This window comes from Carya illinoinensis, chromosome 3 (genome assembly GCF_018687715.1).
Source record: "Carya illinoinensis cultivar Pawnee chromosome 3, C.illinoinensisPawnee_v1, whole genome shotgun sequence".
NCBI lineage: Eukaryota > Viridiplantae > Streptophyta > Magnoliopsida > Fagales > Juglandaceae > Carya > Carya illinoinensis.
The window spans coordinates 17,879,736-17,906,546 of NC_056754.1; the positions used below are offsets into that span (position 1 = coordinate 17,879,736).

The 26,811-nt window shown below is 37.5% G+C and overlaps 2 protein-coding genes across 5 annotated transcripts; both read left to right on the forward strand.

Moving 5' to 3' along the window:
• Positions 1 to 168: 168 nt before the first annotated feature.
• Positions 169 to 10,588, forward strand: LOC122303576 (MICOS complex subunit MIC60). 2 transcript variants are annotated; one of them, XM_043115408.1, is made up of 12 exons: positions 169 to 434; positions 707 to 788; positions 1,889 to 2,596; positions 3,309 to 3,440; positions 3,548 to 3,700; positions 3,816 to 3,893; positions 4,743 to 4,835; positions 4,929 to 5,048; positions 8,074 to 8,151; positions 8,291 to 8,470; positions 9,939 to 10,040; positions 10,130 to 10,588. In XM_043115408.1, the coding sequence occupies exons 1-12, from the start codon at positions 424 to 426 to the stop codon at positions 10,361 to 10,363; spliced, it is 1,971 nt and encodes a 656-aa protein (XP_042971342.1). In that variant the 5' UTR covers positions 169 to 423; the 3' UTR covers positions 10,364 to 10,588. The 2 variants fall into 2 exon arrangements, with proteins under 2 accessions (XP_042971342.1, XP_042971343.1); XM_043115409.1 differs by having other exon boundaries at positions 707 to 770.
• Positions 10,589 to 14,072: 3,484 nt separating this feature from the next.
• Positions 14,073 to 26,698, forward strand: LOC122303577 (protein CELLULOSE SYNTHASE INTERACTIVE 1-like). Of its 3 annotated transcripts, none has more exons than XM_043115410.1 (8): positions 14,073 to 14,216; positions 14,809 to 14,970; positions 16,067 to 16,134; positions 16,873 to 19,927; positions 20,131 to 22,675; positions 24,934 to 25,388; positions 26,030 to 26,146; positions 26,265 to 26,698. In XM_043115410.1, the coding sequence occupies exons 4-8, from the start codon at positions 16,886 to 16,888 to the stop codon at positions 26,403 to 26,405; spliced, it is 6,300 nt and encodes a 2,099-aa protein (XP_042971344.1). In that variant the 5' UTR covers positions 14,073 to 14,216; positions 14,809 to 14,970; positions 16,067 to 16,134; positions 16,873 to 16,885; the 3' UTR covers positions 26,406 to 26,698. The 3 variants fall into 3 exon arrangements, with proteins under 3 accessions (XP_042971344.1, XP_042971346.1, XP_042971345.1); XM_043115412.1 differs by having other exon boundaries at positions 14,202 to 14,327; XM_043115411.1 differs by lacking the exon at positions 14,073 to 14,216 and adding an exon at positions 14,223 to 14,531.
• The last annotated feature ends 113 nt before the right edge of the window (positions 26,699 to 26,811 follow it).

Consider the following 26,811-nt stretch of genomic DNA (forward strand, 5'->3'; position numbering starts at 1 on the left):
AATATGAATACATGTATTAATACGTTACTGTAGTTATATATAACAAAATTTAATTGTCAAAGATTAGCGCCGCAATGTGGGCCCAGGACATTGGACCGAGAGGAAATGTCACACGTCCTGCATATCGGGCTGTATTTCTGGTAGCCCATAATAAAGAGTGCCCATATTACAAAACCCCGCTCAATACAGACACTTCCTTTGTAACGAAGAAATATTGCCTCCGCCACCGATAGCGCCCCTTCCCTGCGGCAGCTACCGGCGTCAGTGCGATTGTTCTATCCGTATCAATTTGATGCCAAGAGCCTTCTGAAATCTTAAACTACCTCCTGAACCCTTCCTCTCGCTCTTTCGGTTGGTAATTTTCTCGAGCAACTTCACCACTCCATTGCCCTCACATTTCATTCTCCCAGAGACACAAATACCATGTTACGGAGGTACGTACTGACAAGCTCAATAATTTCATCGGCGAAATATTCTCACGGTTAATTATTTCTGATTATAGATTTTCTGTGAATTACTTTAGCTCCTCAAGGTTTATTTGGTTTATTTTCCTCACTCTCAAATCCCGAACTATTTTCACTATTTTCTAGCATTTTGATTGTAGAACAGTCAATTTCTTTGGGTGACTCAATTAAAGTTCATTTCCTTTGGTGACTCAATTTAAGTTCAATAGCCGTTCCTAATGCCAAGTCCCGTGGATTTTCAGGTCGGTTTTGGAAATCTCATCGCTCCGAGCCCTTAGAAGGATCCCGAGGCAGATTACTACTCAGGCACTTGAAAATTCTAATGTTCAGTCTCAATATAAGTAGAGAATACATTCTTTTTAACTGAAATGTGTTGTTGAACAATTTACTTAAAAAAAAAAAAAAAGTGTTGTTGAACAATGGATATGCTACGATCCTAAGGCTTTCAAAAGGTTGCTAGTTAAACTGGATTTCAGATTTCAAGGAGCTTTAATAATGGCCTTGACTGGTTCTTTTGGATTATGATTGGTAATGTGGTTATCGCTTTCCTCGGGTCCCTAATAGTTGGTATCATAGCTAGTGCCATGTCACGAGTTCGTAGGGATGACCCGTACGCTATATTAAAATGTATTTATTTTTTGCAACAGCGTAGGATTAAAAGGGCATTGAACAGATTATCATCTGAGTGGATCCTAGGTACATAAGTATGATAGAATGTTATGATCCTAAAGGTGCCAAGTTGGTTCTTTCACTAGTTGAAATTGGGTTATGGTTTCAAGGAGATTTAATAGTAACTTTGACTAGTTATTTGCAGTATGAGCACACATGTTAAGAGTAAAATGTCTTCATGTTGTGCATGGACATAGTATTAAAAAGCCATTGAAAGGGTTTCCATCTGAGTGGAGCTGCCACTAGAGAAAGGGTTACCATCAGCCATCAGGTTAGTTTTTGATAGAGTGGGTTGCCGTGGATTTCTATACAAAAGTGTAGTGGAATGTTATGATCCTAAAGGTACCAAGTTGGTTTTTTCACTAGTTGAAACTGGATTATGATTCCAAGGAGATTCAATGGTAAATTTGACTCGTTCTTTTAGAGTATTAGTGCATATGTGACTAGCGGTTTCCTTGAGTCCTTAAAACAATATTTTGTGATGTATATAATATTTCTTAAATTTCAGTTACAATATTTTATCGGAAAATTCATCGCGATTTATTTTCTTGTTTTACTTTGATTACTCACCTGCCAAGCTGAATTGACTTTGACGAATAGGGGGCAGTTGGTACTGGTACTAATCTTTTTTAACTATGGTCACGAGGTCTTAGGCTAAGGTCATGGTGAAACCATTACTATTATTCTTGTTGTGTTAATGCATCGAGGTTTATTACATGTAGATTTGAATTGTTTGTGGGATACAATTTGGACAGATACCTGCACATTCTTCAAGAAAGGAATTCTCAACCAGACATCCACAAAATGCATCCTCGCAACCTGGTTCTGCGGGCAGGCCACATGACTCTGGCTTTTTACCAAAATTGATTGTTGGAAGTGTTGCAATTGGTGCTGCATTCTTTGCAGCTTATCAAACTGGCTATCTAGATCAATTTCTGAGGAAAGAGCAGCGTTCTTCATTCAAGGAAGCTAACGTTCATGATGAGAATAGAGATCCAAAGGATATCCAACATTCAGTGGAGAGATTAATTTCTAGTGGCCGTAAAGAGCCTAATAAACTTGAAAGCCAGCATCCAGGAGAGAAAATAGTTTCACATGAAAATGAAGAGGCTAACAAGTTAAGTCCCACTGCTGAGCATGGCAATCCAAAGGTCGACGATCTGAAAAACCAGTCTCAGATGCAAGATAAATCCGACATTACAGCTGCTGAAGGTCTTATTCCTGTCCAAGATAAAGACTCGCTGGAACTCTCTCAAATAAACGTGGAGTCTAATGAGCAAAGTGCAGATTCTGGAATCTCATCTGAAGGGAGTCCTGACATAAAAAGCACAGAGGAAGATACTGGTAAGACTCGGGATGGAATTGATACAGCACCTGCAGTTACCCAGGTTGGTGCAGTCTTAGAAGAAAGTGATATGAAAACTTTGCCACCTGAGCATCTTAGCACTGAAAATAGAACAGAGGTATTTTGTTTGTTCTCAAACCTGCTGCATATATCTCAACAACAATTGCTAATATCATTGCTGATTATCATACAGATATATATTATTTTCTGAACATTGTGGTTACTGTCAGAAGTAGATCATTGTAACTTTGACTCAGTTGTAGAACGTTGAAAGTTGTTTTCTTTTCCTTTTTCTCCCCCTTGTAGTACTTACCAGGTCTTTTGAGACAAGTTATACCTCTTCCAGTCAGGAAAAGAAAAGATATATGAGAAAAAGAGAGGCTTATCAAGGCTTTGTGAAATTATATATGCTACTGCTATAACATTTTAGTAATCAGTGTATCTCTCAGTTAACTAGGCATAGCAAGGCTTCACGTGGAGTTTTTTTGGGGTCTAAAGACGTGGTTTAAACAGTCACAGGGTGCTAAAATGTTTTCGTGTTCCTACATTTCACAATTTGGTGAAAACTTACGTGGCAATAGTACCATAATCATCAAATATGGACAATGATGGCGATTCTTATTTTATATTTATGTCGTGTGATTATGAACTCAATTTTACGACGTTTTTTAGGAAGACTTCTTTTTATTTTGTGTTTCTCTACTTGTGGTTTTTATACCTATGTTGTATACTTAGAAATTCACCTTTTTTAATTTTCTTCTGGTTTTATCAAATAAATATCAATCTACTTGCGTTTATGTGAAGTTGATTCTTGTGGAACTTTGTTGCAGGATGCATCTGGTAATGAGTTAAAATCATCAGGTTCACTCCTTGAGGCATATAGTTTAAGGGATCAAACTGAACACAGCGCTACAACTTCTTTAAAAAGTCAGGGAAATATCGAAAGCAATACAGTAAATGAGGTTGTTATCAATGTTTGTTTTTTATTTATCCAATCATATTTCTTTATTAATGCTGAAAAAGAATGCTGAACTATATATCAAGACTAATGTCTTCTCTGGGGCAATAGGCTCTAATTAGTGCGGCTGGGGAGTTGAGTGATGCTTACATATCCAAAGATGGAAAATTGGTGCTTGATTTCTTACAAGCCATTCATGCTGCTGAAGAAAGACAAGCTGAGTTGGATGCTCGTGTTTTTGCTGAAGAAAAGAGAGTGTTGAAGGTTTGGACTATATTGCTGGATTACCAAACATAATTTACAGTTTTGTAATTTCATATATGGTTTACCAGATTGGTGTAATGAGCTTTGTTTTAATTTATCTCTCTGCACACTTTAGGAGAAGTATGAAAGGAATTTAAAGGATGCAGCAGCTAGGGAACTCATGCGAGCAGAGGAGGCTGCAATGTTGGATAAGGTAATAAAGATTTCCAGCCTTTTGTTATTCTAGTTTTCTTCGAGTATAATATCTTCTTGTGGTTGCTGTATAGCTTTAGGGGCCTTAGTGGAAGGGATATAAATAGGAACAGTGATGAAGCAAACAAAACATGGACGTTTTTGGGACTAGAAAAAGGGTTATTCAATCCACTAATGCAAATAAAGGAATTACCTCTTCTGAAATGGAACAAGAAAGAGGTTATAAGCATTGCAGTGGAACAGCTCTCCTCAATGGAAGTTTTTCCTACTGTTACTAGAAGTCTAGGGCCTTTCAGGTCCAGTTTCAATCTTGAAGGCCAGAGTGGGATATGTAGAAAAATTGGAAAATTTCTTTACAAACCTGCCACGTTCACAAAACAAGGCTAGGATGGCTGGAAAAATTCTGAACGATTTGTCACTTGAGGATTAAATAAAATTGAAGAATCTAATATGGCAATAAACCCATTTCTTGATATCCATGTATTCTAGGGCTTCCGCATTTTAACCAACACATAGAATGCCTAGCCAACTCATAGGGAGACTTTTGAGTCTCTCATTCCTCCCCACACGGTGTAGGATTGTTATAATGTACTTCATAGTGCAAAGTGAAGAATATGTGATTTAGATGGAGAAAAGCATTGTCGCTTCATTTGTTGGATAAAATAAAAAATGAGACAGTGGACAGAAAGAAAGAAGAAAAACTCTAGCATACACTTCAAAAGCATGGATTTTTTTTTTTGCTTGTCCCTGCAGCCCCAAAAAAACCTAGTTGGTACTGCTTTGCTAGCTTTTCAAATGCCTATAATCAGCTCCTGCCTATTGCAAATTCAAAACTTTTATCATTTTTCAGGAATTAAAGAGAGAAAAATCAAAAGCAGCTCATGCTCTCAGGTCCCTTCAGGAAAAGTTGGAAGAGAAACTCAAGATGGAACTTGAACAGAAGGTGCTCATAAATTTATATGCTGTCAAAGTATAAATGGATATTTTAGCATCTGATAATTAGTGAATACAACTTGTTTATCCTCAATAATTGCAGGAAAATGAGGCAGAATTAAAGTTAAATAAACTTCAGGAGTTTGCAAAAGCAGAATTGGCCGCGGCAATTGCAAGTGAGAAGGCTGCCCAGATTGAGAAAATGGCAGAAGCAAATCTTCATGTAAGATAATTCCATTAAGAAATAGTACTAAATTTTCAATTTTAATGCATATTTGAACTCTTTAAGAAGGGAAGATTGAATTATACCCTGATGCAATTTATGAATTTTAGGGATATTATTAGGGAAAAGATAAAAAGAATAAAGATTTTTTAGGACAATTCTAATATAATGATGCTTTGCAGTGATGCAACATGGTTGTAAATCCTAGTTAGGTATAGCTTATAAATATGTCCTATGTACTTGGCTATGCCTATTATATTATGAATAAAACTTCTTGCTACCTATCAAAACAGGATTAAAACAGGATTGCACATGAAAATTCAGAAGTCTTTGGAGGAGTCTTGTAAAGGAGACTCTTACTTTTCTTAAAAAAAAAGTCTTGTAAAGGAGACTAGTTTTAAAAATACAATCATTAGCTATGGAGTGTATACAAGGAAATAACACTCAAAACTACACTGCATAGATCGATGACGTTAGGTTCTCAATAAGATGTTGTAATCTGATATCACTGACTAGTACAAGTCCATCATTTCATTGAGTCTTTAAGTTTTTAATTAGTGTCTAGAATTTCTATATTAAAAGAAACGAAGAAAAATATATTATGATGGAATGTTGTAAAAAACGTTTTTATTGGGTATGTAACAAGGATATGATATGATACAATATGGCACACGATGCAACAATGATCCATCGTTCAATCGGTATATAATTGTATGTCTGCTCATATTTAGTTTAGAAGGTGAATAACAAACATAGGCATAAAAATAGGTACAAATAATAAAACTAAGGCCTTGTTTGGTTATACAGATGAGATGAGATGAGATAAGATAAGATGAAAGTTGAAAATTGAATAAAATATTGTTATAATATAATTTTTGTTTTGAGAATTGAAAAAGTTGAATTGTTTATTGTATTTTGTGTGGGAATTTTGGAAAGTTATAATGATTAGATGAGATGAGATGAGATGATTTTCGTAACCAAATGAGGCCTAATATTGATACCCACCCATGGGTAGCCAAAGTGGTAAGGGCGAACTTGTGTGCATAAGTCCCATGTCACATGTTCGATTCCCCCTGGGATCAAATTGCGATTTAAGTGGAAGGCCATGGTAGTGGGTTGCTATGCTAGTCTCTTCAGGGGTTTGGGTTCCATGAGTAAGTTCTAAGGGCTCTGCCATGGGGTGGTTCCCTGTCATAAAAAAAATAAAATACAACTAATATTGATGCTATAAAAATCCTTGCTCTCCTAAAAATTGTATTAAGCATTTATAGAAGGTTTCCAACTTTTCAAAACATCAGAGCATGTGTTCTATGGTTGAATCTCCATTTTATATACAAGTAATGAAGTTTTTCCCCCTTCGGGGGGGGGGGGGGGGGGGGGGGGGGGGGTGTACAATGTATCTTCTTGATATACATTTAGGTCCCCATCTTTTGTTTAGAAAATTCAAATTTTTGCTCCCAATGTATCCGTACTGAATCCTTGCCATATTTGTGCCCTATCTTGTTGAATCCACAAAAATGGAAAACTTATTTACTCATCCACATTCAATAAGCATCCCACTTTATCTATATAGGATACATATAAGATATAGGATACATTATGGAAGGTGGTGATTGATACTAAGTACGGGAGCATAAGGAGGGGTTGGTGCTCCAATGAAGTTAGGGGGGGATATGGAGTGGGGTCGTGGAAGCATATCCAGAAAGGTTGGAGGTCTTTCTCTAGCCACACTAGACTACGTTTGGGGGATGGTAATATAATCAGTTTTTGGTGATGTCTGTATTGGAGATACAGCTCTTAAGGATGCTTTTCCCTCTATTTTCATAACTGCACGGGAACAAGATGCTTTGGTGGCAGACTTTGAGAGAAATCACTAATGGCTCACAACAGTGGAATGTCAGTTTCATTAGGGAGGCACAGAATTGGGAGGTTGGTATCCTTGTTGAGTTCTTTAACTTGTTATACACCATTGGAGCTATTACAGGATCGACAAGTTGGTTTGGTCACCTTCCAGCAAAGGAAAATTTTCTGTACGCTCTTGCTATGAGGGTCTCACTACTCAAACTAGTAATCCCTTTCCTTGGAAAAGCATTTGGAGGAGTAAAGCACCTCCTAAGGCTGTTCTTTTTGTTTGGACTGCATCCTTGGGGAAGATTTTGACCATTGATAATCTAAAGATTTTGACCATTGATAATCTAAGGAAACGTGAGCTTATCTGTATGGATTGGTGCTGTATGTGTAGAAATAGCAGCGAAACAATGGATCATTTACTTCTACATTGTGAGTTTGCAAGGGCCATAAGGAATTGCTTTTTCAGCAAAATGGGATTAGCATGGGTTATGTCGAGGAGGGTGGTCGACCTATTAGCTAGTTGGAGAGGGATCATGGGGATACCACAGATTGGAGCTGTATGAAAAATGGCTCCCATTTGCCTACTATTGTGTATTTGGAGTGTGAGGAATTACCGGAATGTTGAGGATCGAGAACGTTCTTTGGAAGAGTTTCAGAGTTTTTTCTGGAAGATTCTATTTATGTGGGTAGTTGTTATAGACTTTAATAGTCTCAACTTTTATGATTTCCTTGTAACCGTTGCTAGTTCCTAACTAGGTGTAATCACATGTATACTTCCTGTGTACTTGGGCTATGCCTATTTCTATATCAATAAAATATCTTATTACTTGTAAAAAAAAAAAAAAAAAGAAATTGATATAGGCACAGTAGTATTTGAAGTCTTTGTACTTCAATAGACTTTTTTTGACACAGAAACGAACTAACAGGTTTATATCACTTATAACAGACCCATACCATGCATAAAGATGGGTATTGGGTTAAAGCACAGAAGCTGACACTGATTATATTATAGCTGGGCTAAACCCAATCCTTTCTTAAACAGGTTTAGTTTATGTTATACATATCATTCTCATGATCAATCTGTATATTGTCTTTTACATGTCTAAGCATGCTTTTAGCTGTTTGCTCCCTGAATTCTATGGTCCATTGTTAATTTAGTTTTTACTTTTTGTAGATAAATGCCTTGTGCATGGCGTTCTATGCACGATCTGAAGAAGCTCGTCAGAGTCACTTTGCCCACAAGCTTGCTTTGGTAAACTTCCCATTTTAATTTTATGGTGGTCTTGTTGTTTTCTCTCTTCTCCTCCATCTTTTTTCGTCTCTGCTGTTAATTATTTTTTTGGAGCGTGCAAAATTAAGACCCTAACTATTATTTGTATTTGGTCTTGCAGGGAGCAATTGCACTAGACGATGCACTTTCAAAAGGACTACCAATTCAGACAGAAATAGATGCTTTGCGCTCTTATCTTGATAGCAGTGATAAAGACTCCGTTTTAGATTTGGTCTTATCCTCTCTTCCTGAAGAAACCCGTAAAAATGGTGCTGATACTCCATTGCAATTGAATCAAAAGGCAAGTTATTTATATGTTCTAACTTTAACATAACTCATGGTGGATATTGTTTCTTCTATTATTAGACGCAAATACTTATTTAATGCTGTTGATTGTTATCTTTTGTAACCTTGCCAGACTATGCTTCAATAGCACTACTAACTAATGCCAAATTTCTTAAGTTTCTGTCCTTATCAGAATGTTCCGATGGGAGTCAAATGAGATGATTACAAAAAACTTTGATTGCACTGTTTTCTGATTAGTAATGTTTTGATTGTCTGATATTTTCAATTTTTAGACTTGCACTTGTATATGAAAAGAAGGGCCAACATTACTAAAAATCCTATTATTAGTAATGTTGGGCCTGTTTTTCCCTGTAAACATAAGTTCAGCTAGCTGTTGAGCAAGTTCTATACTCATTTCTTCCTTTGATTGGAGGATCTATGACCATGAGGCTTTTGTCCCATCTGTTAGTGTTATGTTATGTGGTTGTTTAATAATTTTTGTTTAAATGAAGTGTTTTTTGCCATGCTAACTAATTAGACTACACTTATAAAAAAAACTAATTACACTACGCTCTCTGCAAAACCATGCTATCTCCCACCCAACCGTCTTTTACTTGGTCAAAGTGAACTCTCTCTCTCTCTCTCTCTCTCCCCTGATTGTGAGCGTCATGCAAGTGTGTCTTAAGTTTTCAAAGTTTCGTTGATGACTGATTTGGCATGAGCATTCATATTCTCACATTATGTTGCTGGATTGGTTGCCATAGTTGGTTGAGGTTTTTTTTAAGTGAAAGTGGTTGCATATTTGTATGCATGCTCCATCACTTGTCTTGTTGAAAATCTTGGTGTTAAATGAACTATCACAGGTCAAGTTTCAATTTTTTGTTGTCTGAAGTAATAAATAAGAATGTTATTTATATGATAATTAGGACTTTCTTGTTCTGGTGATAGAATATATATTTTTAAACTAGTACAGAATATTTTAGTGGCCAATTTTTAGGCTGTTTTAATAAATTTGCGGTCATTAGAACTGAATTAGAAGAATTTTTCATGATATCAGTTGTTTGGTTGTTATATCCTCAGGTTTCCTCATGACTATTTTGTCACTGAATTTCCAGAAGATTTATAGCTAAACATCTCTCCACAATTTAGTTATGGCATAAGGCATATAGGATGAGGCGACCAGCTTGTTTAATGTCGAAAATAGTTATCATTTAATTGATCTTGTTGCAAACTTGCAAATGTGTGAATGGTGGGAAATCAAGTATCCTAACTAATGGTTAGGGATGGATCGAGTTGAATAACTCAAGTTTTTGGTATTGGTGATTCACTTTGATTTGTAAGTACAGATGCTTGACACATCTCCTGTTCATTCGGTCCTCACAAATTCGCAATCACCAAAAAGTTTATATTGATACTGATTCCAAAGGTTTGAAACCATTTCTTTTGGGGGGGAAATAATCGTGCTAACCTCAAGCTTACTGCAGTTTGATGCCTTGAAAGGGATGCTACGGCACTTCAGCCTGATCCCACCTGGAGGTGGTGGCATCTTGGCACATTCTTTGGCACATGTCGCATCCTTGTTAAAGGTATGCAGATATGAGGCCTGCTCTCCATCAAATATACACGTAACTCACTTATTTGAAAGACTTTTGACTTTGCCTCATGGCTTTTCTAGGTCAAGGAAGTTGATCAGTCAGGTGATGGAATTGAATCTGTCATCAATAGAGTTGAGAACTATATGCGAGAAGGAAAACTTGCCGAAGCAGCAGATGCTCTTGAAGAAGGTGTTAGAGACACCCAAGCTGCAGAAATAGTTGGTGATTGGGTGAGGCAAGTGAGGAACAGGGCTATTACAGAACAAGCTCTGACTCTGCTTCAATCTATTGCTACCGCCATTAGCCTTAGTTAACAAATGAATTTTGAACGTCTTCTGATTCTTTGATCTTTTAGTTGAGTTTGCAATATGATCTGGTTTTTCAGACCACTACCCAGAACAAGACAACCTTTCCTCCTCCGAGGCTTAAGCACAGCCAAAGTTTATGGCGGTTTTTGTATGTAATTGCAATGTACTCGCGACCTGGTGTCGGATTATCAAGGACCTCACCTCTAAATAAAATTTTGTTTTAATGCCTAAGAACTAATCGTGTACACCCCTTTGTTCATTGGATGACATGGTGGAATTGAATAAAATACTAGACGCAAGATGCTTTGACAGGGACATGTTACTTTCCTTGGAAGTTTTAACATACCAACCTGATACGAGCCTGGGTTAATAATGGGTCCGTGTGTGAATGACAGAGAATAGAGCTGAGACACTACTGTTATCTCAGCCTTCCACGAAATTAAGTTCGTAAGAAATTTATTCACAGCTTTACTATTGAATAGCAAATAGCAATCGGTTTATATAGAGCAGACTCCAAACCCAGCAAACCAATCGAACTCCTACATGAACTGATGAACACACAGTTTCAGTGTTGAATCCGAGAGATTAGACGAGGACAGAAGTTAATGGGAATTTCGAATGGAGGGAGTCTAATAAATTTGACATGTTAACTTTCTGAACAGAAACAAATTCATTTTTTATGTCAAATTTGTACCATAAATGTGGGAAAGAACCAAAGGTGGAATTAGGTATAAAAGAATAGAATTTTGTGATGTTACCAAAGCCAAGTGGTCTGATTCGCATTATCTCCAACTTCCTAAATTGAGGTTTGAGGTTCGAAACCCCTCTCTTCAAATGTATCAAAAAAAGAATAGAATTTTATAAAAATTTTGTAATATTCTTCTGATTCGATGGGAAATTGGAATTGAGCTATTCATGGAAGCCTCTAAGTTAAAAAAAGGGGGATTTTACCCACCAAAAAGAGAAAAAAGGATCCAATATGAAATCTTTAACAAAGAAGTTTGGATTGACAGAGCTATCAAGGTCAACAAAATCCAGCAAACTAAACAGTCCTTCATATGTCCCATTGATAGGGACCAAGCAGCTGCCAAACCCATTCATCTGGGTTTTGAGATCGTTCAATATTGTTGAAAAATGGTCGCAACACTGAACACAATTTTCTCCCACCTCCTCAACTTTTGTAATTAAAATAAGGTAGGAATGAGGCACATTTCAGTGCCCACCACCATTATTTTTGCTGAAAATTGCACATGAAGTAACACGCCCTTCTCTAACTAACAATGCAAGAAAAATGATGTGATTACAGTCTCTATCGATTATCATATTTTTGGTATGAACTTACTGTGTTAGTCGTATGGGTTGAAAGATCAACTTCCAGGAATTATTTCTTCTTCTTTTTATTAAAGGAATATGGCCTACACAACTAAACTAATAGAAACTCTAATGTTCATGTTTACATAATTTTAATAACTGTTATTCTGTCTTAATCATCTCCTCAGGTCTCACATCAAAGACGTAGAAAATTGGATTAATCTTCAGATTTGCATAAAGTTTCTCAAACACTAATCTTCATTATCATATTAACCAAATACCCATTTTGTCACGGCTTAAGCTCAGCGTCTTCAAACAGCTGATCGGCCTAAAACGGCAGTTTCGTCATTACGTCGAGAATACTGATTAAACGATTAATGAATATAAAATGTATTTATCGTTATTAGGTGTATCTCACTGTCTAAACCACTGATTGCCTTCTGTCAATGATAATTTTAAAAAGAATATATGTGTTCTCAACCAACTAAGCGAGGAAGAGAGGATCCACGTGGGTATATTCTCAATTTTGCTTTTGGCTTGGCTCGACCTTGTTCCTAAGAAGATATTAGTTACCATGGTATTTCTTTGGTTTCCAAATTTGTAAATTGCAATGAAGTTACGGATTCTTTTCTAAAAATAGAGGCATCAATTATTAAAAAATTAAATTTTTTTATAAATTTTATATTTACTTATTTTTTTAAAAAAATTGTATATTTTATGACTGGAAATATCTTTTTTTATTTATTTTATTTTATACTTTTATATTTTAAATTATGAAAGTTTATATATGAGTAATGTTAAACACATTGTGTAAATTCATTTAAAAAAAGTTGATAAATTTAAAACTTATATAAAAAATATTAATTTTTTAATAGTATACCTCACTTCTTTTTAAAGGAATTGCATGAGATTTATATATTTTAAGATTATAAATATCATTTTTCTTTATATATCACATGTTATTTCAATAATAAAGTATTATAATATACACAACTAGTTACTTAATTATCAAGATTATACCTAGTTAAATATTTTCTTTCTTTCTTTTTTATTTTTTATTTTTTTATTTTTTTAAATCTTAGTTGTTATTATTTTATAAAAATGCTGCTTGCAAGTTTTAAAGTTGAAGATGAAATATGTTGAATTTATGAATGTGATAGATCAGTGAACAAAAATGATAACCATTGTGGTTTTTTATTTTTATTTTCTTTATTTTTTATTTAATGATTAAGAAAGTATTTTTTTAATAATATTGTAAATTTTTTTTAAAAAATTTAACGGCATTAAAATAATACATGAAAAAAAATATATTTTGTACTGTCAAGATCCTAATTGGGATCCTCCATGTGGCTGTAGAGCCACTCATTAGTGAATATAACCTCTGTATCCCTAAAAATCATGGGAAGTAGTAGAATTAGGTTATGTTTAATTGTTAAATTAAACTAAACTCATCTCAAACTAATCATTAATGTGATTCACTATTTTTTCAACTTCTTATAAAAAAGTTAAATGCATTTCACCCACTTCATGCATTTCAATACAAAAAATTAAATCCATCTCAGTTTTAAAAAATTAAACACATCTTAGAAGAATCCATAAAATATTATTATTTATAAGTCAATTCAACTTATTTCAATATTTAAACGAAACTTGGTTAATAAACAACTTCATTTATTACAAGTCAATAAGATATGAGTCTTTTGAAATAAAAGAAGTCGCCACTAATTGGGGCGATTTCTGATCACATTGGTCTCTGTGTGGTGGTCGAGGATAATTTTATTATTATTTTTTTAAATATATAATTATGAAAATTAATGAATTTTAAAAAATAAAGAAAAGGGTTTATTATAAAACTTTAATTATTAATTTTTCAAAATAAAAACTCTTACATTACAAGTTTATAACATACTGTCACCTATTTTCTATCAATATTGCTAGACACAACATTTAACAAAAAACTTAATTCTCTAGAGGGAGATTGTTACCCATTTTCGATTGTTAACGTTAAAATAATGCTATTTGATAATCTAAAATTTATTATTAATATAATTATTTTGATGTGGCATTACTACCTAATATCAAGTAATTTATTAATAAAATTAAAATTATAAACAAAAAAATAATAAAATGAGCTTAAAGTTTCAAATTTTTTATATTTCTTATTTAAATATATATTTTTAATAAATATGTTAATATTAGGTGGCCATGTGATCACCACGGTCGAGATGGGCATCTAAACGACAGGTTTACGACGTTACGACTCGTAACGTTAAACTCTTTCTTTGAAGAGATTTGAAAAAAAAAAAAAAAAAACTTACCCTTATTCGGCTCTTGGCCGAATGGGAGCCAAGCGAAGCCAAGCAAGCCGTCAAGCTCTGCGCTACTACAACTTTGTCGGTGGCCCTCTTGACGTTGAGGCTGTGAAATCAGGCTAATGAGCTACTCTCTCTCTCTCTCCTATCAAAAAAAAAAAAAAAAAGCTACTCTCTCTCTCTCTCTCTCTCTCTCTCTCTCTCTCCATCAAAAGAGCTTCCACTACTCTCCGAAGGTCTGCATCTCTCTCCCTCTCTGGCTCTATTCCATGTATAGCTAATGCATTGGTCAAGATTGTAAATTTCTCGAAATCCGATGCCATTCTGTTGCATCCTGCGAAAGTCCGGTACCGGATTCATGCATTTTCTCCCATTTTTGATTCTTCATTGACTGCGACTAAAGAGTCTCTGTCTTCTATTCTCTACTACTCGATCTACTGTTTCCTTCTTCGAATTCACTGAAATCTGTTCAAGACTCGTAACTTACCTACATTCCATTTCTATTATTCTCTGTTTGGCTGCCGAGGAAATCGAGATAAAACTAAATTCAGGTTCTTTGCCGTCTTCTTTCGGTTTGTAGCCCTGCCTTATTAATTTTACAACCGAACAGAGCATAAAAGAAAATGGAACTGAAGCGGAGTAATTGATCTCTATTGTTATTAGCCTAGCATGATTGAGCTTCTTTCATTTAGTTATTGTTACTGTCTCTATATTTTGTGAGCTAGCAAAGCTATAGATGCTTTGGCTTACAAAACATTCTGGAGTGATTTTTTGTTCAATTGGAATTGGGATTCTCGGATTTACGGTGTTGTATGGTTGGGTGGGCAGGAAGCTCTTTGATGTTCTGACTGGATCTCGGGGGTAGATCTGGAGAACGGGAGGGCTCTGGATTGATTTACTTTGGAATCTTGGCGTGAACCGAAACTGGCGGCCACACTAGCTTGGAGGTTTGCCGCCAGCAATGGCGGCAGCCTTCCCTCTAATGATCTGGTAATCTGTATTTAAAAAAAAAAAAAGAAATTCAATTAATATATTTCCATTTCTTGCATGCTTGATACTTCATTTGCATGCTATGAACCCTGTGACGTCAATTGAATGGGGGATATGTGTGGATTGAATGTGTGAGATCTGATTGGCCGCCCAATCTCCCTTTTCATTTTATTTTTTGAATTTTGAAATTCTGACCAATCTGTCCTGTCTATAATGGTTTTGCTTGAAGTTCCTTTCCTCTAGTTTTATAGATTTGATCGTATTATGTTCTTTTTCTTCATTCCTATATTGTCAATCTGTAAGTCAAAAGGTGAATGACACTGGATGCTTGTGGCCACTCCAATGCCTAATTCAGTAAAATGTAAAGTACAATGGCTCAAGTATATGATCTGAAGTGATTTTGGAGTTACCTGTTACCTATATATATATAGGCGTAGAGGTTCACTGGATTAAGACTGATTAGATTACCTTCACACGGTATCTAGCCGTGAGGTTTATCCCTAGATAATTGAAATGACCCTACTAACCAGGAGGGCCAATTGGTTTATTCGGATATCTGTTATTCAAGAGTATTGGGTCGTTGTGGCCCTTTAGCCTATGATTTGAGCTGGGCCAATAGTAGACCCCCCAGTGTGCTTCCAATGTATTTGGTTGCGCCCCTTGCTGAATTTAAGTACATTATAAAAAATAAAAATTTAAAAGTTTGGAAACAAAATTGGCAAATGTTTTTGGAATGCGGGATTTTTTTTTTCTTTTATTATTTTTCTCAATTTCCTACTGTTAACATAATTTTTTTACTTATAGATAATGGATGATTAAACCTGCATTTTTTTCCATTTTATTCTATAAACTTTAACTTTTTATTTTCCAATGGACTATCATTTTCGTACTTATAAAAATGGATTATTATATTCATTGGACCCTTGGACAGGCATGATTATACCTGCCCTATTTATTGTTTCTAAGTCTGACACTATTAGCTTGAAACTTTTGTTTCATTTTCATTAATATTCAATGCTTTTCTGCCATTACTGTCAATTGAATGCTACAAGATATGTCATGCTTATTGTTTTTCGCTTTCATCTTATGATTGCAGGAAAGAAATGGCGATGCCAAAGCTCAAGATTCAGAACCTCCTACTCCACATTCGGTTATAAGATCAAGGTCAGTTCAGTCCTGCTATACTGACAAGCTTTTTTGCTAAAGTATAGCAGCTCAGCCCTAAATTGGCTAACAGTGATAAGTCGCAGAAGAATAATTTTACTGTTTAGTAAATTAAGAAAATGGCAGAAAGGAATAAAAATATCTAGAACAAGGTGAAGCGCTCCCCAAAGTTTTCTCATGCAATAGGAGCTGCAGATCTGCTGAGACTGCTGCTATGTGGCTTATTTTTCATTTACAAAGATGCTCTCTTTATGACAATCTGATCAGCTTTTATTATTGTAAACCATCCAGCTGGTAATTTCTGGATTCAACCTTATCAACTTAATAGTGTTGGAGATCAAAACATTGATTCACTTTGAAGGACCAAACTACCATAAAAACATTTGGAAGGATTCTAGCACGATTTGGCAATATGATTTTGGACTAGGAGACACTTTATTGTTCCGAGAACTTGACATACTACATTCCTTAATTCGAGAGTCCTATACCTTAGTTTTTCGCCCCCCCCCCCCCCCCCCCCCCCCCCCACCCAACAAAAAAAAAAACAAAAAACTCTTCTGCTCGGGAATTATAATGACAGTAGTATTAGTTGCTACAGATTATTGAGCTTTTTGATATGACGAGATAGATATAAGCTTCATTAAATCGCCATATAATTAGGTCAGTGAAGAGTGTTAATTTGCTATATCTATAGAATGATGATTCTAGCTGAATTTTCATTTTCTTAATTTCTTGCAGAGAGCGTAATAGCATGGAGGATCCAGATGGGACATTAGCAAGTGTTGCTCAATGCATTGAGCACCTGCGTCAGAGTTCCTCCTCTGTACAAGAGAAAGAGTATTCATTGAGACAATTGCTGGATCTTATTGACACACGTGAAAATGCTTTCAGTGCCGTTGGATCTCACTCTCAGGCAGTTCCAGTTCTTGTTTCTCTACTCCGGTCGGGTTCACTTGGAGTGAAGATACAGGCTGCAACTGTTTTAGGTTCTCTTTGCAAGGAGAATGAGCTACGAGTAAAAGTCTTGCTTGGTGGATGCATTCCACCATTGCTTGGTCTACTCAAGTCCAGCTCAGCAGAAGGCCAAGTTGCAGCTGCAAAGACTATTTATGCTGTTTCACAAGGTGGTGCGAAGGATCATGTTGGATCAAAAATTTTTTCAACCGAAGGGGTTGTTCCTGCACTCTGGGAGCAACTAGCAAAAGGAATCAAGACTGGGGATATAGTTGATAGCTTATTGACTGGAGCATTAAAGAACCTTTCCAGCAGCACTGAGGGATTCTGGACTGCAACAATTCAAGCTGGAGGTGTGGATGTCCTTGTGAAGTTGCTGACAACAGGACAGTCGAGCACTCAAGCAAATGTGTCCTTTCTTCTTGCATGTATGATGATGGAGGATGCATCGTTTTGTTCTAAAGTGTTGTCTGCAGAAGCTACAAAACAACTCCTCAAGCTATTAGGACCTGGAAATGAAGCTCCTGTCCGAGCAGAAGCTGCCGGTGCTCTTAAGTCTCTTTCAGCCCAATGCAAAGAAGCGAGGCGGGAGATTGCTAATTTCAATGGTATTCCTGCTTTGATAAATGCTACCATAGCTCCTTCCAAAGAGTTCATGCAGGGGGAATATGCCCAAGCATTGCAGGAGAATGCTATGTGTGCTTTAGCAAACATTTCTGGTGGTTTGTCATACGTCATCTCAAGCCTTGGTCAAAGCCTTGAATCATGCACTTCACCTGCCCAAGTTGCCGACACATTAGGAGCATTAGCTTCCGCTTTGATGATATATGATAGTACAGCAGAATCTACTAGGGCATCGGATCCTCTGGTTATTGAGCAGACTTTGCTTAAGCAGTTCAAACCCCACTTACCTTTTCTTGTGCAGGAGCGTACAATAGAAGCCCTGGCCAGTTTGTATGGGAATTCTGTACTGTCAATAAAACTTGCAAACTCTGATGCAAAGCATTTGCTTGTTGGTTTGATAACAATGGCCACCAATGAAGTGCAGGATGAGCTTATAAAAGCTCTTCTCACTCTTTGTAACAATGAAGGTAGTCTGTGGCGTGCCCTGCAAGGCCGTGAAGGAGTCCAGCTATTGATTTCTCTTCTGGGGCTTTCATCAGAACAACAGCAAGAATGTGCAGTGGCATTACTATGCCTTCTATCTAACGAAAATGATGAAAGCAAATGGGCTATCACTGCTGCTGGTGGCATACCTCCACTTGTGCAAATACTTGAGTCAGGGTCTGCAAAAGCCAAGGAAGATTCAGCATCAATCCTTGGGAACCTATGCAATCACAGTGAAGATATTCGTGCATGTGTTGAAAGTGCTGATGCTGTTCCTGCATTATTATGGCTGCTGAAAAATGGAAGTCCCAATGGGAAGGAAATTGCTGCAAAAACTTTGAATCATTTAATCCACAAATCTGATACTGCAACCATCAGCCAGCTTACTGCATTATTGACCAGTGATCTACCTGAATCTAAAGTTTACGTTTTGGATGCCTTGAAAAGCATGCTCTCTGTGGTTCCCCTCAATGATATCTTACGTGAAGGAATTGCTGCCAATGATGCAATGGAGACAATGATAAAAATCTTGAGCTCAACTAAGGAAGAGACTCAGGCTAAGTCTGCATCAGCTCTAGCTGGAATTTTTGAAACTAGGAAGGACCTGCGTGAAAGTAACATGGCTGTTAAAACTCTTTGGTCAGCCATGAAGCTGCTTAATGTTGAATCTGAAAGCATACTGGTAGAGTCATCACGTTGTCTTGCTGCAATATTTCTTTCAATCAAAGAGAACCGGGATGTTGCAGCTGTTGCTAGAGACACATTGTCTCCCTTGGTTGTGCTTGCTAACTCTTCAGTTCTGGAAGTTGCTGAGCTGGCAACATGTGCTCTGGCAAATCTTATTTTAGATTGTGAAATATCAGAGAATGCTGTGCCTGAAGAAATTATTTTGCCTGCTACTAGGGTTCTGGGTGAAGGAACAGTCTCTGGAAAGACACATGCGGCAGCAGCAATTGCTCGTCTGCTCCATTCTCGCCGAATTGATTCTGCCTTAACTGACTGTGTGAATCGTGCTGGAACAGTTCTTGCATTGGTTTCTTTTCTAGAATCTATTATTGGTGGATCTGTTGACACATCGGAGGCACTAGATGCACTTGCGATTCTGTCCAGATCAGAGGGTGCTAGTGGGCAAATAAAACCTGCATGGGCAGTTTTAGCTGAATTCCCAAAAAGTATTGCCCCAATAGTTTCATCTATTGTTGATGCAGCACCATTGTTGCAGGATAAAGCTATTGAGATATTGTCACGGCTTTGCCGGGATCAGTTTACTGTTTTAGGAGATACAGTTGCCTGTGCCTCTGGATGTATATCCTCAATTTCTCAAAGGGTGATCAGTTCCACAAACCCAAAGGTCAAAATTGGGGGAGCTGCAGCGCTCATTTGTGCTGCGACAGTTAATCACCAAAGAGTAGTGGAAGATCTTAATCAATCACATTTGTGTATCTCTCTTATTCAGTCTCTTGTTACAATGCTTCATTCTGGACAGCCTTCTTCGGGAAATCAGGGTGATGATGAGAAGGAATCCATTAGCATTTACAGGCATGCTAAAGAAGAAGCTGGGAATAGCAAATCCAATAGAGGAACATTGGTCATATCTGGTGTGAACCTAGCAATATGGCTACTTTCTGTTCTTGCCTGTCATGATGAAAAGAGTAAAACTGTTATTATGGAGGCTGGAGCAATTGAAGTCCTCACTGATAGAATATCAGACTGCTTTTCTCAGTACACTCAGGTAATTGGCTTTCTTACTCCACCATAACTGGAAAATCGTGCATCCAAATAATGAATTTTGAGAATTGCATAAGGCATTGTTCCTTTAGAATGTTATTTTCTGTCCATCTGTTTAGTCATGCATGCAATGGTGGGATCTAGTAGTGTGTTTATACTGAGTTTTTTCCTCATTTAATGGTAGCTGCTCCATGGTAATCCATGCAGATTGATTTTAAGGAAGATAGCAGCACCTGGGTTTGTGCTCTACTTTTAGCAATTTTATTTCAAGATAGAGATATCATACGAGCACATGCAACCATGAAATGTATACCAGTACTTGCAAATTTCTTGAAGTCAGAGGAGTCAGCAAACAGATATTTTGCTGCTCAAGCAATCACCAGTTTGGTGTGTAATGGTAGCAGGGGGACTCTTCTATCCGTTGCAAATTCTGGGGCTGCAGTTGGGCTTATTTCCCTACTTGGCTGTGCTGATGTTGACATATATGATCTTCTGGAGCTGTCAGAGGAATTTGCTTTGGTGCGATATCCAGAGCAAGTGTCTCTTGAGAGGTTGTTCAGAGTTGACGACATTAGGGTCGGTGCTACTTCCAGGAAAGCAATACCTGCCCTTGTTGATCTGCTTAAACCAATTCCTGATCGTCCTGGAGCACCATTTCTAGCACTTGGACTTCTGACTCAGCTGGCAAAAGACTGTCCACCAAATAAGATTGTAATGGTAGAATCAGGAGCTTTGGAAGCGCTGACCAAATATCTTTCACTTGGGCCACAAGATGCAACTGAGGAGGCTGCGACTGATCTATTAGGTATCCTATTCAGCAGTGCTGAAATTCGGAGACATGAGTCTGCATTTGGCTCTGTCAGTCAACTGGTAGCAGTTTTACGTTTAGGTGGACGGGGTGCAAGATATAGTGCTGCCAAAGCATTGGAAAGCCTGTTTTCTGCTGATCATATTAGGAATGCTGAAACTTCCCGACAAGCTGTTCAACCCTTGGTGGAGATTCTTAATACCGGTTCAGAGAGGGAGCAGCATGCTGCTATTGCTGCATTGGTTAGGTTACTAAGTGAAAACCCGTCGAGAGCCCTTGCCGTTGCAGATGTTGAAATGAATGCAGTGGATGTACTTTGCAGGATCCTTTCATCAAATTGTTCGATGGAGCTGAAAGGGGATGCTGCTGAATTGTGTGGCGTTCTTTTTGGAAATACACGGATCAGGTCCACAATGGCTGCAGCACGCTGTGTTGAGCCTCTGGTTTCTCTTCTTGTAACTGAGTTCAGTCCTGCTCAGCAGTCAATTGTCTGTGCGTTGGATAAACTTGTTGATGATGAGCAACTGGCAGAACTAGTTGCTGCACATGGTGCGGTTATTCCTCTTGTTGGCCTCCTATATGGTAGGAATTACATGCTTCACGAGGCTATTTCTAGAGCTCTTGTGAAGTTAGGGAAAGACAGGCCTGCTTGTAAGATGGAAATGGTGAAAGCTGGAATAATTGAAAGCATACTCAGCATCCTCCATGAAGCACCAGATTTTCTTTGTGCTGCCTTTGCTGAACTGCTGCGAATATTGACCAATAATGCTAGCATTGCCAAAGGACCATCTGCTGCAAAAGTCGTTGAGCCCCTTTTTCTGTTGCTGACAAGGCCGGAATTTGGGCCTGATGGGCAGCACAGTGCATTACAAGTTCTTGTCAATATCTTAGAGCATCCACAGTGTCGTGATGAGTATACACTGACCTCTCACCAAGCTATAGAGCCACTTATACCTTTACTTGATTCTCCAGCTTCAGCAGTGCAACAGTTGGCAGCTGAGCTTCTATCCCATCTACTCTTGGAGGAACGACTTCAGAAGGATTCAGTGACACAGCAAGTGATTGGTCCTCTTATACGCGTTCTTGGTTCTGGTATACACATACTGCAGCAGAGAGCTGTGAAGGCTCTTGTAAGCCTGGCACTAACGTGGCCAAATGAGATCGCAAAAGAGGGCGGTGTCAATGAACTTTCCAAAGTCATATTGCAAGCCGATCCTTCACTTCCTCATGCTTTGTGGGAATCTGCTGCTTCTGTTTTGGCAAGCATTCTGCAATTTAGTTCCGACTTTTATTTGGAAGTGCCTGTGGCTGTGTTGGTGAGGTTGCTTCGTTCTGGCTCAGAGAGCTCAGTAGTTGGTGCATTGAATGCTCTTCTGGTGTTGGAAAGTGATGATGCAACCAGTGCTGAAGCAATGGCTGAAAGTGGTGCCATAGAGGCTCTTTTGGAACTTCTGAGGAGTCATCAGTGCGAGGAAACTGCTGCAAGGCTGCTGGAAGTACTGTTGAACAATGTGAAGATCAGAGAAACAAAAGCTACTAAATCTGCCATTTTACCATTGTCCCAGTACCTCTTGGACCCACAAACCCAAGCTCAACAAGCAAGGTTACTGGCCACTTTGGCCCTTGGTGATCTATTCCAGAATGAGGGCCTTGCTCGAAGCACTGATGCTGTTTCTGCTTGCCGTGCTCTCGTAAATGTGCTTGAAGAACAACCTACAGAAGAAATGAAAGTGGTAGCTATATGTGCACTGCAAAACCTTGTGATGTACAGTCGTTCAAATAAAAGAGCAGTTGCTGAGGCTGGTGGCGTACAGGTTGTATTGGATCTTATTGGTTCGAGTGATCCAGATACATCCATACAGGCAGCAATGTTTGTCAAACTTCTCTTCTCTAATCATACTATTCAAGAGTATGCTTCTAGTGAAACAGTCAGAGCTATAACTGGTGAGTGCTCTTGAATCTCGTTTCAGATAATATATTTAATAGTCTTATCTGCAACATGAGATTCAGCTTATACTGGTCCTCTTAATTTTGGCGATTTTCTTGAGTCTTACCAGTGTAGTTTGCAGTGCAAATCTTTTTACTTCATTGATTCACAAGGACAATTTTAATATTTTTTACTGGATTTTCTATTATAACTAACTTCCTTTTGCCAAGAACATAGTTCAGTTGGGAATGTTTGAGGCTATTTTATAATAAATCATATTTCATGAAGTATGTTTCCACTTTAACCTAGAAATTGTCACAAGTTTTGCATCAAATTTCCTAAGAAATTTAATTGAAATTTACTCCCCTTTCTTTTATAATTGAATGATATTTTAGGAAGGCACTGAAAGGAAAGGTGCATACAAGGAACACTTGCCTAGTTGTATTTTAATCATTTTTAGAAGCACCTTTAGTATGAAATTGAGTACTAATCCAATTGAGGAGCTTTGTACTCACGGGAAAAGCTGGTGAGGAATTTTAAAAAATTATATTTAGTATTTTATTGTGTTATTGTGGAATATGCAAAACAAAATTAAGATACTTTTTAATGGTTGTGATCAAGCTGAGCAGCATTTGAAGAAGAGAAGTGCTTAGATTTGTCTTTGTTGTGGTAGAACATGCAAGAAAATTTTAGTTACTTGACTAAAGTGTAACTTTCAAGCTGACCAATACTTGTACATGAGCATTGCTTGCAGTTTTTTTTTTTTTTAAATTTAATTTAATTTAATTTAATTTTTATTTTGTAGTAGTAATCAAAGAAGATTTTAGTTACTTGTCTAATAATCAGCTTTCAGGCTGACTAGCACTTGAATAAGAACACGTAAACGATAGCTCATAGAAAAATATCCATGGGGCTTGAGGGGAGTTTTCTGGATACACCAGATATAAGGTGGTACACGATTCCAAGATAAAGTTATGACATAATACTGCAGAGATAAAACTTTTAAGGGGCCTTTTCTGGTTGTTTGGTTTGTGCGGGTTAAGGATGCTTTGAAACCCCAAGGGGTTGGCCCAAGTGGTGAAGGCCTTGGTCTTGGGGTCTCATTCCCTTCAAGGTCCAAGATTCAACACCTCATGGGTGCAAACAATCCTTTGGGGCCACACTCCCTGGTGAAAAGCTAGCGATTTAACCAGTTCCGTGTAGGGAAACTTCCTAGGGTGCAGTGCACGGGACTGGGGTTTATTCTGCAGGGGTGGGTCCAAAGAGCCATGCCTTGGAGAGGTTCCCCGACATCAAAAAAAAAAAAGGATGCTTTGATGGCTGATGATTTGCAACTTTTAAATGGCTCTCAATGAGAATTAGAATTTATCACGGCACATGATTGGGAGGTGGACCCCTTTGCCTCATTCTATGTTTGGTTGCACTTTATTTTCATTTAGACGGGAGAGAAGACAGCATGTGGTGGGCCCTATGCAAGAGAGGAGCATTTGAAGCCAAATGTTTTACATGTGCTATATCCCATGGAAGTATATTTGGCAAAGTCAGGCTCCCTTAAGAGCAACGTTCTTTTCTTGAGAGGTAGCTAATAAGGAAAATCCTTACATTGCTTATAGTGATGAATGATCCTGTATATGCGAGAGAGATTGGAATCAGTGGACCTATTGCTACTACATGGTGAAGTAGCCAGTGCTTTATGGGAAGATATTTCCAGCCTTCTCGGATTGTATTGGGTTCGTCGGTGTGGGTATTATATGTGTTGGACCTGTCGATTTGGCAGCAAAAACATAGTGAAACCTTATGGAAAATGACTCGATTGCCTAATGTAGTGTAATTGGAGGGAGAGAAATACGAAGTTTCAAGGAATGTGAGAAGATTGGGGAGGAGCTAATGGAATTCTTCTTTATACACCTTTATCAGAGTATGGCTGCAAATTTATGTTTTAACAGCTTAGTTTTCAGGATTTTCTTGATCTTTATACTCTATTTATCTAGGTGTGTCTTATGTGTACTCCCTTAAATACCTGGGTTGTGCCTTTATGCTCATTAAAGAATTAATGTACTTTTTCATTAAAAAAAAGATAAGTGATTCTCTTTTACCAATCTGCGCAATATGGTGACTATTGATTCTTCTATAATCTTCCAATGTGCCATTTCTTTCTATGATATGGTCTATGTTTGTACCTGTTATTGCTTGGATGGATTATGCCTATGTCATGCAAGCAGTTTCTTTCCTTCTTCCCGGTTGGCTGATATGCTTATGGTCTTGCATCTTGCAGCTGCTATTGAAAAAGATTTGTGGGCCACTGGGACTGTGAATGAGGAGTATTTGAAAGCTCTAAATGCTCTCTTCAGTAACTTCCCACGTTTGAGAGCCACTGAGCCTGCAACTCTTAGCATTCCCCATCTGGTTACATCCCTCAAAACTGGTTCAGAGGCAACTCAAGAAGCTTCCTTGGACGCGCTTTTTCTTCTCCGACAAGCTTGGTCAGCATGTCCAGCAGAAGTTTCTAGAGCCCAGTCAATAGCTGCTGCAGATGCAATCCCCTTGCTGCAATACCTAATCCAGTCTGGCCCTCCTCGGTTTCAGGAGAAGGCAGAATTTCTCTTGCAGTGTTTGCCTGGTACATTGGTAGTGATAATCAAGCGCGGTAACAATATGAAGCAGTCAGTGGGAAACCCTAGTGTTTATTGTAAGCTTACGCTTGGCAACACTCCACCAAGGCAAACCCAGGTAAAATGCTTTTATTTACTTACGTACTGTGTTCTTCCGATCTAACATATGTTTTTTGGGAACAATCTTGCCTTGAATACTTCACTCTTTATAGAGTACAAATGAAGATAATCCCCAAACCAAGAGCTAAATTATTTGATTTTTTGGCCAAATAATTCACAAAAATTTCTGAAATTGCATATTTAGTCCTGTTGCCTCAAAGGAAGCTAATAATTGTCATTGGCTTTTCTAGACCTGCTCATGTAACATATTTATAAAGCTTCTTATTGTCGTTGAGGTTGAGGGAGCCTCTGTTTAAGTGCTGCTTTTTTTCATCTTCATACATATTCTTGTCATCTTTAAATGGACATAGGCCATAGGCCAAACGTATTTACTTTGCATTTCCTTTAGCCTGTGGTGATTGTTCTTGATTCGACTTTGCAATGAAAATATTTGGTTGGGATGAAAAGTTTTCTGGCATTGCTCACAACATTGCAATGAACAAAGCTGTATTTCATGAGATGCCTTTTAATCATTACGTCATTTATAAGTTATGCCACAGGTTACTCAGCCTTTTCTTTTTCATCTCATCCTGGTGGTGTATTTGGCTGCTCTTATCAGATTATTGCCAATATAACTTTTCATAAATGTTAATTTGTCAGGTGGTTGCAACTGGTCCAAATCCAGAGTGGGATGAGAGCTTTTCATGGTCCTTTGAGAGTCCGCCAAAGGGCCAGAAGCTTCATATTTCTTGCAAGAACAAGAGCAAAATGGGGAAGGTACATAAGATGAGAAGCTAACACCAGAATACATATGAAGACAGTGTTTTCTCCTATTACTCTTGATTTTCCATTAAATTGCATCTTAATGATTAGTTCTCTTTTCATCCAATGGCAGAGCTCATTTGGAAAAGTAACAATCCAGATCGACAGGGTTGTAATGTTGGGAGCAGTTGCTGGCGAGTACACTCTGTTGCCACAAAGCAAAAGTGGGCCCACACGGAATTTAGAAATAGAGTTCCAGTGGTCAAATAAGTAAGACCCATTTGTGAAGAAATTAGTGATCAGCAGCAAAATTGAATTACAGGGAAAATGTGTTAAAAGAGATTTATTTTTCTCCCCTCATTTTGTGTTATTTATCATGTCCGTGTATATAGGTTTCTTGAGATTTTGTTTTTCGACAATATTATGAAGTGTAGTGATTTTTCAATGCATTATTTTTCAATCCTGATCTTACCTTTTCTGAGATGGAGGTTTTGGGCAGAAGGATTAAGCTTTCCTTGTACTTATACTTCTATATTAAGTTGTGTGCTTGTCAATTTTCAGACAGAATTTGCGGTTGGTTCTGGTTTCATGTGTTGATTTCATAATTTTTTTGTAAAATAAATAGCAGGGTCACCAACATTCATTGTCATACCACGTCAAATGTATAAATACATTTTGGC

What these genes read in the sequence shown, in the direction of transcription:
- LOC122303576 (XM_043115408.1), top strand. An exon ending in AGGCTGCAATGTTGGATAAG is followed by an intron (nt 3,894 to 4,742) that starts GTAATAAAGATT and finishes ATCATTTTTCAG; the next exon opens with GAATTAAAGAGAGAAAAATC. An exon ending in TGGCAGAAGCAAATCTTCAT is followed by an intron (nt 5,049 to 8,073) that starts GTAAGATAATTC and finishes TACTTTTTGTAG; the next exon opens with ATAAATGCCTTGTGCATGGC.
- LOC122303577 (XM_043115410.1), top strand. Translation starts at nt 16,886, where the DNA reads ATGGAGGATCCAGATGGGACATTAGCAAGTGTTGCTCAATGCATTGAG. An exon ending in GCTTTTCTCAGTACACTCAG is followed by an intron (nt 19,928 to 20,130) that starts GTAATTGGCTTT and finishes TAATCCATGCAG; the next exon opens with ATTGATTTTAAGGAAGATAG. An exon ending in CTCCACCAAGGCAAACCCAG is followed by an intron (nt 25,389 to 26,029) that starts GTAAAATGCTTT and finishes TTAATTTGTCAG; the next exon opens with GTGGTTGCAACTGGTCCAAA.